This window comes from Thalassophryne amazonica, chromosome 7, assembly GCF_902500255.1.
Source record: "Thalassophryne amazonica chromosome 7, fThaAma1.1, whole genome shotgun sequence".
In the NCBI taxonomy this organism is placed as follows: Eukaryota; Metazoa; Chordata; class Actinopteri; order Batrachoidiformes; family Batrachoididae; genus Thalassophryne; species Thalassophryne amazonica.
Genome location: NC_047109.1, coordinates 89750139 through 89762477, shown reverse-complemented (window position 1 = coordinate 89762477; position 12339 = coordinate 89750139). Strand labels below are relative to the sequence as shown.

The 12339-nt window shown below is 42.1% G+C and overlaps 1 protein-coding gene across 1 annotated transcript in view; it reads left to right on the top strand.

The window, feature by feature from the left end:
- ankrd28b (ankyrin repeat domain 28b) overlaps positions 1-12339 on the top strand; it is a 42913-nt gene that overhangs the window by 26305 nt on the left and 4269 nt on the right. The window contains exons 3-27 of the mRNA XM_034175014.1: positions 18-96; positions 2979-3049; positions 3158-3358; positions 3964-4051; positions 5067-5209; positions 5334-5546; positions 7396-7474; positions 7588-7702; positions 7862-7944; positions 8062-8125; positions 8258-8326; positions 8405-8545; positions 8690-8801; positions 8908-8934; positions 9077-9151; positions 9360-9561; positions 9650-9737; positions 9828-9945; positions 10526-10745; positions 10997-11084; positions 11174-11257; positions 11425-11570; positions 11690-11772; positions 11912-11994; positions 12132-12223. Of these exons, the coding sequence (XP_034030905.1) occupies positions 18-96; positions 2979-3049; positions 3158-3358; positions 3964-4051; positions 5067-5209; positions 5334-5546; positions 7396-7474; positions 7588-7702; positions 7862-7944; positions 8062-8125; positions 8258-8326; positions 8405-8545; positions 8690-8801; positions 8908-8934; positions 9077-9151; positions 9360-9561; positions 9650-9737; positions 9828-9945; positions 10526-10745; positions 10997-11084; positions 11174-11257; positions 11425-11570; positions 11690-11772; positions 11912-11994; positions 12132-12223 (2764 nt within the window). The remainder of the gene's footprint in view (positions 1-17; positions 97-2978; positions 3050-3157; positions 3359-3963; positions 4052-5066; positions 5210-5333; positions 5547-7395; positions 7475-7587; positions 7703-7861; positions 7945-8061; positions 8126-8257; positions 8327-8404; positions 8546-8689; positions 8802-8907; positions 8935-9076; positions 9152-9359; positions 9562-9649; positions 9738-9827; positions 9946-10525; positions 10746-10996; positions 11085-11173; positions 11258-11424; positions 11571-11689; positions 11773-11911; positions 11995-12131; positions 12224-12339) is intronic.

Genomic DNA, 12339 nt, shown 5'->3' with positions numbered 1-12339 from the left:
GTGTATTACTTTTACAGGACAATGAAAAGCGAACTCCATTGCATGCGGCTGCTTATCTTGGTGATGCAGAAATTGTAGAGTTGCTGATTCTTTCAGGTAAAATTTCATGCAGAAGAGAGATTTTTTTAATTTATTTTATTTATATATTTTTTGTGCTGTTCTCAAAAATCATAACTATATATTTAAGATCACTTGGATGTCAGCTTGTTTAAATTGTATTTGCTCAAAATGTCAAAATTCCACTTGGTCATAAAACTTCACTTAAACAAAATGATTTCGAAAATAAATATTGCAACTGAGTAACAATATAGAACAATAATGGTTGTTTGCTCAGTTTCCTTTTTATGAGTGAACAACAGAATATCTAAGAAATAGTTTAGCTTGGCTGTAATTTCGTGCAGTGCAGAAATTAGTGTCACAATTTCTGACAGGTTAATAGTTGACTGATGGGCCACGTTCATGACACAGGTTCTGCAGTGCTGTGCTACATAATATTAGCATCATTTTTATACAATTTTACTCTTACATAATCATTGTGGGCACTTTGAACACTATAGTAGAGAAGCTTGAACCCAGACTGGACTGGGTTGCTTGACGCGAGGACGTTTCGCTTCAAATCACAGAAGCTTCCTCAGCTAAAATTCTTGCTCTGGAAGTCTGACTTCTGTCTGACTCTTGTAGAGACGAATGAACAAAAGCCAACAAAAGCTGGAGTTTTAAACCTAACCAGACCGCTCCTACTGAGAGGCAGACTGCTATAGGCTAGTGACTAAACAATAGCTCTAATTAGCAACTATTGTGCTCTAGTTAGCACTCTCCTAATGACAGGGCAGCTGTCCCTCCTAATGATGGGATGGATGCCTTTCTTGATGGCTCCCTTGATGACTCTCCCGATGACGTGAATGACTCATTAACATGAACAAAAGACTGAAACTCCTTTGACCTGAGTACCCCATTGTAAACAGGGGACAAAGCGTGTCTCAGACCCCCTCCCCGGTTAAGGCTGGGTTTCAAACATTTCACAAAGAATGCCTCCTTGACCCCTCTCTCAAACCATTTCTTCTCTCTGGTTAATATTTTAACATCCTTGTCCTCAAACGTGTGGTTAGTGTCTTGAAGGTGGAGATGAACTGCAGACTGAGGTCCACTGGCGCCCTCTCTGTGGTGCTGGTATAGTCCTTTGTGTAAAGGTTGCTTATTCTCACCTATGTAGTGTTCGTTACAGTTTTCCTGACATCTGATAGAATACACTACATTGCTCTGTTTGTAACTAGGGATCATGTCCTTAGGGTGAACTAATTTCTGTCTCAAGGTGTTAATCGGTTTAAAGTAAACTGGGATTTTGTGCTGTCTGAAGATCCTCTGTAGTTTTTCCCCTACTCTTCTTCTTGTCTCCGTCTCCTGTCTGTCTGGTCTCTGTTCTCTGGGACTTCTGCACTTTGTCCAGGAACCATCGTGGGTACCCACATACTGTGAGGGCTTTCCGGACACGTTGTTGTTCTTTAGCCCTTCCCTCTGCAGTTGTGGGCACCTGTAGGGCTCTGTGTTGAAGCGTCCTGATCACCCGAGCTTGTGTTCAAGGGGGTGGTTTGAGCCAAAGAGCAGATATTGGTCAGTGTGAGTTGGTTTTCTGTAAACCCCTGTCTGGAGCTGCCTGTTCTCTCCAATCGTAACATCACAGTCCAAGAAGGCCAAATGGTTGTTTCTGGCATCCTCACGTGTGAACTTGATGTTGGCGTCCACCGAGTTGATGTGTTCTGTAAAGTCTTCAACTTCCTGTTGCTTGATTTTAACCCATGTGTCATCAACATATCTGAACCAGTGACTGGGAAAGATGCCCGTGAAAGACGTCAAAGCTGTCTTCTCCACTCGCTCCATGTAGACGTCAAGACAGCCTTAAAATCTTAACCAGAGAGAAGAAATGGTTTGAGAGAGGGGTCAAAGAGGCATTCTATGTGAAACAGTTGAAACCCAGCCTTAACTGGGGAGGGGGTCTGAGACACGCTTTGTCCCCTGTTTACAATGGGGTACTCAGGTCAAAGGAGTTTCAGCCTTTTGTTCATGGTAATGAGTCATTCACGTCATCAGGAGAGTCATCAAGGGAGCCATCAAGAAAGGCATCCATCCCATCATTAGGAGGGACAGCTGCCCTGTCATTAGGAGAGTGCTAACTAGAGCACAATAGTTGCTAATTAGAGCTATTGTTTAGTCACTAGCCTATAGCAGTCTGCCTCTCAGTAGGAGGGGTCTGGTTAGGTTTAAAACTCCAGCTTTTGTTGGCTTCTGTTCATTCGTCTCTAAAAGAGTCAGACAGAAGTCAGACTTCCAGAGCAAGAACTTTAGCTGAGGAAGCTTCTGCGATTTGATGCGAAACGTCCTCGCGTCAAGCAACCCAGTCCAGTCGAAGATTCAAGCTTCTCTACTATGGAAACCACCTGGACAACTGAGAGCCTACACAGAAACACTTTGAACACTATTCTTTTTGTGATACTATTTTTCATGCAGTTCAGAAACACCCAAACATAGTTTGTTTTTTTCCAATCAGTATTAGAGACAGTGACAAATAAGCTAAGGGATGCCAGACCAGTGCAGGTTACTTTCCAGCCAAGGCCGGTACCTGTTTACAGCTGGGTGGACTGAGACATTGCAGGTTAAGTGTCTTGGCCGAGTACAGAGGTAACACAAACAGGATTCAAACCGACCAGCTTCTTATACACAAAGCTACTTGTTCTGTGGTGGCAAGTAAGAACAGCTACTATTGTGGAGCATGATGAAATAATCTAAATTTGAAACTCTAGAATGTTTTCATGCCCATTTAACTAGATGGCATGTATTGTCAGTCCTTTCCAGTCTGTTCTTTGTGTGTACAGATGAAGATATTAAAGAACACAACTATATAGTTCTCTAAATTCTTTATTTTATGTCAAGTGTTATGCAAGAGGTTATGAAAATGATTTCCAGTGTCCTCTAACTTGTAGGCGCCAGGGTAAATGCCAAAGACAACAAGTGGCTCACTCCTCTGCACCGTGCTGTGGCATCCTGCAGTGAGGTATGTGACCACATGTGATTTTTTTTTTTTTTTTTTTTTTTTGTCACACACAAAGTAAAAATTGTCAAGACTGTGCAACTTGTACTGAGAAGACATGCATTTTTGCAGGAAGCTGTGCAGGTGTTGCTGAAGCACTCTGCAGATGTAAATGCCCGAGACAAAAACTGGCAGACACCGCTTCACATCGCTGCGGCCAATAAGGCGGTCCGTTGTGCCGAAGCCCTCGTCCCTCTGCTTAGCAATGTGAATGTGTCTGATAGAGCAGGCCGAACAGCACTGCACCATGCCGCTTTCAGCGGTCACTTAGAGGTAATTTTTGAAGGGAGGCAAAGCCAATCACAAGGGTCCCCTGATTTTTCCTTACCTCCACTCTAGCAACATGGATGGTTCCTAAGTCTGTTATGTGTGTCACATCAGCTTTACATGCTACTACATTCCTGGTCAGAGATTGACAAACACACAGGCTGTTATCTCAGTCACAGCAGCTTTACACATAGTTACATTAATGGCCTTAACCTTCTGTCTTCCCCAGCCTCAACTAATTTTTTGACCTTTAGGTGCAGTGCTGAGATAAAGACAGTTGCACAAATAAGTAGTCGTTCTTTCTTCTACGTGACTGTGGGGTGCTGCTGTGGGCCATAAAATGTTAACTTTTATCTTTTATTTTAAAATAATAGATGCCATTGTTGATTGGCCAGTCACGTCATGTCATGCAAATGACCCGCAGTTTATTCCTTGCTTGCTGATTAATCATTAAACTTCATTAGGTGATCTCTTTCTCATGTAGTTTTTTTTTTTTTTTTTACATAATTCAAGATTAAATAATGTTCAGCAATCCCCTAGTCATATATATTTTTATCACTCACATGATGCATCAATATTGATTTCTCTTTCTCTTGTGTTGCTGTTGTCAGATGGTGAGGCTCCTTCTTTCTAGAGGAGCCAACATCAATGCCTTTGACAAGAAAGACCGCCGTGCAATCCACTGGGCAGCCTACATGGGTAATAAGTCAAATGTGGATTTTATATCACACTGTTAATTTTTAATGTAACTCTAAGAGAGCCTCTGTCTGTTCAGTTTATTTGTATCACACCAAATCACAACATAAAGCACCTCACAAGGAGAGGGTCTAACGTTACCTACCCTGTGAGCTAGGTAACGTAAAAAGTGATAAGGACAGAAACTCTCTCTGACATGTAATTTTTCAAACTGTAGGAATACACCTCAAGCAGACCAGACTCAGAGCAATGGCCATCTGCTTTGGCCATACTACCAATAACAAAAAGTCAAATAGGCAAGGTATAGCAGCTATAACAGGTATAGCAAAGATTTGTCAAACACGCAAAACAGACACAATTGAATGAACTAGACGGGTAGGTAAATGTCCAGTCCTGTGGTCATAATGACCAAGAATCAACCAGGTGACAAAGATCCAGCCATCATGGTTAGAAGACAGTTCAATCCATTAAGCCTTCAATGGCACTGGCACTTAAACCATCTCAGTGCTCCATTTCCTGAGTCAGTAAAGGTAGGGACAGTGCTTTGGGATGTGTGATGATCCTCTGCATGGTACGTCTCACTAGCTATGATCCTTTTACAGCCTCTTCGTCTCACTAGCTATGATCCTTTTACAGCCTCTTCATCCACAGTGCTCAACTAGAAGAAAAATTCATAGTAACAGTGTTTTACAACAGCAAAATAACAGGCAGGATGCTCACATAATCGACAGCAACATAACCCTGTGTTTTCACAGACAGTGACAGAATTTACATGTGGTGAGACCGAGTCCAGTTCCGCAAGTAGTAAAATTAATTTCTACTCTATGATTTGAAAGGCAACTTTACTCTGCTTTTTATTAATTTTAAAAGCTTCCAGTGCATGAAAAAACTTAATTTAAAAAAAACAGTACAGTTAGCAGGTATAGGCCAACATGCTGTATGGTAGTGGGAAAAACTACTATTAGCCGGGCCTTAAACATTTGCGCTTTATGTTGTTTTTGCTTTCTGTTACGTTCAGGGCACATAGAAGTGGTCAAGCTTCTTGCATCTCATGGAGCTGAGGTGGCTTGCAAAGACAAGAAATCTTATGCACCCCTACATGCAGCAGCGTCCAGCGGAATGATCAACGTTGTCAAATACCTGCTGGACCTGGGAGTAGATGTGCGTTCCATGTCATTACACTCTTAACACTGCTGAATCCTGTGTTCTGATTCAGCCATTCTCAGACAAGTTCTAGGAAGTGATGGAAATAAAATAAATACTTGCTGTTTCTGTTGCCATCCAGATCAATGAGCCCAATGCGTATGGCAACACACCCTTGCATGTTGCCTGCTACAATGGACAGGATGTGGTGGTGAATGAGCTCATAGAATGTGGGGCCAATGTCAACCAGGTGAACGAGAAGGGCTTTGCACCGCTGCATTTCACAGCCGCCTCACGGAATGGAGCACTCTGTCTGGAGCTCCTTGTGTGTAATGGTGCAGACGTTAACATCAAGGTAAAAACCAGGTCAATGCCACTCACATTTACTATGTAATAGGCACCCTTTTTCAGGCCATGTCTGCTTTTCAGTTAGCAATTAGATAAGTCACGAAAGTGCAAATAATAAAACTAGGGTTTGGCAGTTGGACAGTTCCATTGTCCATCACTGATGTGGAGCCACCACTGTGATGCCACGCCCTCCAACCTGCCACATACAGCAGGTAAAATAAGTATTTAACACATCACCATTTTTCTCAGGAAATATATTTCTAAAGGTGCTATTGATGTGACATTTTCACCAGATGTCAATAGTACCCAAAGTAATCCACCCATACAAAGAAACTTAATATGTACAGAAATTATCTTCTGTGTGATAATATGAAATGATGTGAAGAAAGGGAGGGGCAAAAGGCATGGAAAGCCAAGATCAAAAAATCAAAGGTCAAAAGTATATGCTTATTCTTGCTTGTTCCTGCTACAACCTAAATACAGTTGTTCTCAAAAGTGTACATACCCTGGCAGATTTTTTGCTTTTTTGGCCATTTTTAAGAGAATATGCATGACAATACAAAACTTTTTTTCACGCATGGTTAGTGGTTGGGTGAAGCCATTTATTGTCAAACAACTGTTTCCTCTTTTTAAATCAAAATGACAAGAAAAGTACCCAGAATGACCCTGATCCAAAGTTTATATACTCCTGTTCTTAATACTGTGTATTGCCCCTTTAACATCAGTGACAGCTTGGAGTCTTTTGTGGTAGTTGTGGACGAGGCTCTCTGATGGTGAAGCTGCCACTGAATATGTCTTGGACTTTATTTACATTAATTACAAATCTAATGGTGCGTTTACACGTAGACAGGACGTGTTACGAATGTCATATTTGCGTCATTCTTGGCACATTCCTGACCTTCTTAACGTAACTTAACACATCTGAATAGGTTCTTAATAGTGTGTGTTAGTGTGTGATATTCGTGATTTTCGTGGAGCATGTTTTTGGCTGTCAAAAAATCTTCCACGAATGTCACGCACCACCCTCATTTCGCCTCATGTTGTGGAGGTTTCAACTGAGCGTGTTGATCCGTCTTGATTAGTGGTGATCCTTAATAGAGCGTGACAGCATTCTTCTCTGACGTGCGCACAATTTAAACCCTGTTGCACTGCATTTAATTTCATTGCTGCAGTATGCTGAAGAAGGACAGTGATGCCAAGTCGGCTAAAAGTCTCGTTCCAATGCTCCTCAGCGTGCTCCTGCAGGTGTTCCACCTGCTGCTGCTGTGCCTGATGTTTGGGAAAACGAGCGAGACGAGAGCCGCGTGGAGCCACACATCTGGCTCTGTCTCCTCCTCCTCTCTGCGCCACTCCATGGCACAGAGCCCAACTAAGCATGCAGTCACAAAGTTCTTCTGCTGTGGATTAATCTAGATTTTGAGGAGCAAACTGGAGCAATCTGAATTGTTCAGCAGCTGATGGTAGGGTGTGTGTGTGTGTGGAGACAATTCGCGTCATTCACAATGTGACAGAACGTAACTCCGCGGAACATTATTCTTGACCGTGCGTAATGGTTCCCAATAATTCCCCAGTAACACGTGCCATTAATCGTAATGCGTGGTAACAGGTTGCAGCAGTTTCTGAGGACACCTGACGCCTCTGCCTCAAATCATCACATTTGTGGTCAGCGGCCAAGATTGTATACTTTGTGGCATTCCTGACTTGTCGTTATGTGTAAACGCAGTATAAGAGTTTTCGTTGAGAGGTAAAAATGTCATTGTTTAAAAATTACTAGTTAACAATGTGTGTGAATTATCAGAATGTATCATTTTGTAAACATAATCTTAATAAAGCACCTTATTTCTGTTTCAATCCAGAGTAAAGATGGTAAGACTCCCCTGCACATGACTGCCATTCACGGGAGATTTTCTAGGTCTCAAGCAATTATTGAGAATGGTGAGGTCCTGCAAAAAAAAAAAAAAGCTCTAATTGACTTTGGTTTCTCACTTTAGTCTGTAACATTCAGTACGCCCCATTGAAAAATCAGTCATGGCTTTGTTTTTCTGTAGGTGCTGAGATTGACTGTGAGGACAAGAATGGAAACACACCACTGCACATTGCAGCTCGATATGGACATGAGCTGCTAATCAACACCCTCATCACCAACAGAGCTGACACAGCTAAGTAAGTGAGGCTGTTAGTCCTTTCACAGCAAGTTTTTAACTTCTGGAGGATTCTGTATTTGTCAGTAGGATGTTCCTAATTTGTTTTTACGACCAGTGAGTAGGCTGGTAAATAATCAGATGTTGCTGTTAAATCAATATGATTGTGTTTTTGTTTCAGACGAGGGGTACACGGCATGTTCCCACTGCATTTGGCAGCTCTCAGTGGATTCTCCGACTGTTGCCGAAAGCTCTTGTCTTCAGGTGAATGTTTATCCATACATGCATACATACATACCCAAAATGCTGCTGAGTTTCTCATTTGTAAGTAATAGTGCAGGGAATTATAATGCTGAAGCTTCTAATCCTCTATAATGACAGGCTTTGATATTGATACTCCTGATGACTTTGGAAGGACCTGCCTACATGCTGCAGCTGCCGGAGGGTGAGTATCAACTGTAGGACTGTTGAATATTGTATTCAACAATTAGCTGCAAGTGCTGCACATACAGAGCATGAACCAAAAGATTAAGAATATTCTAACAGCAATCATTTTGACTTCTTGCAAATGTCTCAGAAACCTGGAATGCCTCAATCTTCTCCTGAACACTGGTGCAGACTTTAATAGGAAGGACAGCTTTGGAAGGTGTGTTAATGTTTGAGCAGGACTGGTGCCCTCCTAGTTCCACAGTCAGGTTTGACACTGTTATGCCTCGTCTTCCAGAACACCGCTGCATTACGCTGCCGCCAACTGTAACTACCAGTGCCTGTTTGCTCTGGTGGGCTCTGGGGCCAGTGTCAATGACTTAGATGAGCGGGGCTGCACTCCTCTCCACTACGCCGCTGCCTCTGACACAGATGGAAAGTAAGTAGCACTTACATCATTCAGTTTCTTTAGGTGAGAGAAAATATTTGAGGGGTATAAAAGCTCTGTTACATGATTAATTATGCTGAGTGGCACTTGTGGGCTTGGTGGCAAATGTTCCAATGACTTTGTGTCCTTGACCAGGTCCCTGGAATACTTACTGCGAAATGATGCTAATCCAGGAATCCGTGACAATCAGGGCTACAATGCTGTGCACTATGCCTCTGCGTACGGACATCGCCTCTGTCTAGAACTGGTGAGAACTTCCCGAGATCATGACAGTTAGCATCTCTGTGGTCCATTAACAAGCTTTATTCTAAAAATGTCTGATGCGTTGACACTTCTGCCACATTCCTTTACAGATTGCAAGTGAGACACCTCTAGATGTGGTGGGTGTCTTTTTTTTTATATATATATATATATATATATATATATATATATTTCTTTTCTAGTTTGTTTCGGGTTTTCATGTGTACATTCTACAAACGTTTAGCTGTCATCATGAGCTTCAAGCATTTTGATTCTGTTTAGCTAATGGAAACCTCAGGAACAGACATTCTGAATGACTCGGATGTCAGAGCCCCCGTCAGCCCCTTGCACCTTGCTGTGAGTAATGTTTTGTGTATTTTGTTGTCAGATTTCAGTTTCTGTCTCCTCATTCTTTAAACCACAACCATATGCATGTCGTTCTTTCTGTGTTGTTTTTTTGTGTTCTGTGCTTTGTGAAGGGCTAGTCTTGCAGTTCACCCTTGAGGGATAAATAAAGTTGTCATATCCTTGATGTTAACATATTCATGGTGAATTAATCTTTCAGGCATACCATGGTCATCACCAAGCCATGGAGGTTCTGGTACAGTCTCTGCTGGATCTGGATGTGAGGAACAGCCAAGGGCGCACACCCTTAGACCTGGCCGCATTTAAGGGCCATGTGGAGTGTGTGGATGTCCTTATTAACCAAGGCGCATCCATTTTGGTCAAAGACTTCACTTTGAAGCGAACGCCCATCCACGCAGCTGGTATTGACCTTGTAGTTAAACGGCGGATTTGCCTGCATATTCTGATATTTTATCGCTCTAATTCTAATTGATAATTCTTTCACTGCAGCTACCAATGGTCATTCAGAATGTTTGCGTTTGCTAATTGGAAATGCTGATCTTCAAAGTGCTGTAGATATTCAAGACGGGAACGGCCAGTAAGTATAATTGGTTTACTATATTCCAAAGGAGATGGGGTTCTCGGTTCAGTTTTATAGTAATTACTGACGCTGTGTGCTGTTGTGCAGAACCCCGCTGATGCTGGCAATCCTTAGCGGACACACAGAGTGCGTATACTCTCTGCTTAATAAAGGAGCCAGTGTAGAAGCCAAAGACAAGTGGGGAAGGACGGCTCTGCACAGAGGAGTAAGGACATCTCATTGTTCTACCACGTACAGAAGGGCTAGGAGCTGTTGCACAGCTTTCAGTACCAAAATATACCCACTATGGATAGTATAACATGGTAGCACAATAGTCTAAATGTTGTGAATGTTAATGTTGTTGTTTGTTTTATTTTAACTGAACCACACCACAGGACTTTTTAAATGCAAGTTTTTTTATATACACTGTAGTTTTCAAGATGGAGAACCAGCAGCTGCCGTCAAAGAAAACATTTTATGAGACAAATAACTGGAAAATTAACTGTCACTAAAAGCACTTTCGTTTGCATTGTTTGGAAAAGTTATTAAATAGAAACTTGAGTTGTATATTTTGAACCCTTGCAAATTTATGTGCAAAAGAAAACTTTTGGAAAACACAGCCTATAGTAACTAAAGTAAAGGTAAAGCAAGTCCCTTTGGCTTCTCCCTTGTTTTTCCACTTGGGGTCGCCACAGCATAAGCATGGGCTCAAATTGAATCAGGACTGCCTGAATAAATTTTCAGTGTATTTAAGAGATGTGAAGTGACATTTTGCACTAGTGCAATCACTTTCTGTTTGGCTTCAGGCAGTGACGGGCCACGAGGAATGCGTGGAGGCCTTGCTTCAGCACAGTGCCAATTTTCTGGTGCGGGACTGTAAAGGGCGCACTCCAATCCACCTGGCAGCAGCGTGTGGACACATCGGGGTACTGGGAGGTTTGCTGCATTCTGCCCAAGCATTGGAGACCCTTCCCGTTTTAACAGACAACCAAGGCTACACACCACTGCATTGGGCCTGCTATAATGGTACAGAGAAAGATGACCCGAATGAGCATATATGAAAGTGCACATTAGACACTTGGATCACGTGTAACAGCTTTTGCAATAATTATTGTGGATCTTGTGCCTGCCGTTGCTTAGGGCGTTTTAGTAGTGAATGAAATTTAATATAAAATGTCAACGCATCAAAATTTTCAAAGGATGATTGGACGTAAATGTGACATTAGAACTCAACACTTCAACAGTGAGGCTGATGGTGATTGTTTTCTTTCCTGCAGGTCATGATACATGTGTGGAGGTTCTGCTGGAACATGAGGTTTTTCACAAAAGTGAAGGCAATTCTTTCAGCCCCCTCCACTGTGCCGTGTAGGACCGCCTGCTACCTTCTATTTCAGTCATTGCACATGAACACATAACCTGTACTAGCTGAAATTAATGTTCTCTCTCTTCTTTAGCATCCATGACAATGAAAGTGCTGCTGAAATGCTGATAGACACTCTCGGCTCAGCAATAGTCAGTGCTACAGACAGTAAAAATAGGTACACACACAAACCACAGTACAGCAGTCAAGTTTTGTGATGTCATTTCCAGTATTTTTATGTTCAGTAAAAACCCGGTTTTAAAGCATGTACTTGTTTTGTGTTTGAGATTGATTTAATCAAGTTTACCTGATAGAAAATGAGCTTTGTTGGTGTTATTTATGCAGGACCCCCCTACACGCAGCAGCCTTCACTGATCATGTAGAGTGTCTCCAGCTGCTGCTGAGCCACAACGCTCAGGTCAACAGCGTCGATGCTGCAGGGAAAACGCCTCTCATGATGGCCGCTGAAAATGGCCAGACCAATGCCGTTGGTATGATTGCGTCTGTTTCTGTCGTCTTAATATAAAACATCACAGCAGGACACGCTGATTAATGCAATGGTGAATTAAAATAAAGTTGTGTTTCCTGTCTTTGTCGCAATCTCTGTCAGAACTGCTGGTGAGCAGCGCAAAAGCAGATCTCACTCTACAGGATGCAGTAAAAAACACAGCTCTTCATCTTGCCTGCAGTAAGGTCAGTATTACCACATGGTGGCACGCTTCTTTTATTCTCCTGCAGGTATGCCAGTGTCTTGAAATGAGATCTACATTATTACAATTCTACACCACACGGTTGTCTTAATATGAATCATTCAGCAGTTATTTCCTTTCAGGGACATGAAACCAGTGCCTTGTTGATATTAGAGAAGATTACAGACAGAAACCTCATCAATGCCACGAATGCTGCCTTACAGACGTATGTATGGCCTGTGTTACATGAGTCTTCTTGTAACCTACTACATCTGTATCATGGAATGAAACTGATGCAGTAATGTACTAAATATGTTATTTTTAATACATATATCTGTGCATCTGTTTTATTTTTCCTTCAAGGCCTCTACATGTGGCAGCAAGAAATGGTCTGACTGTGGTTGTGCAAGAATTGCTTGCAAAGGGAGCCAGTGTACTTGCAGTTGATGAAAATGGTATGTGTGCATCATCAGTGTTGCACTTTATTGCAGAATGCTAGAAGTAGTAGTAACTAAAATTCAAAAACATAATGTGAAGTGGCACCAGTTCGGCCCTTTAAAAAACAAAAAAA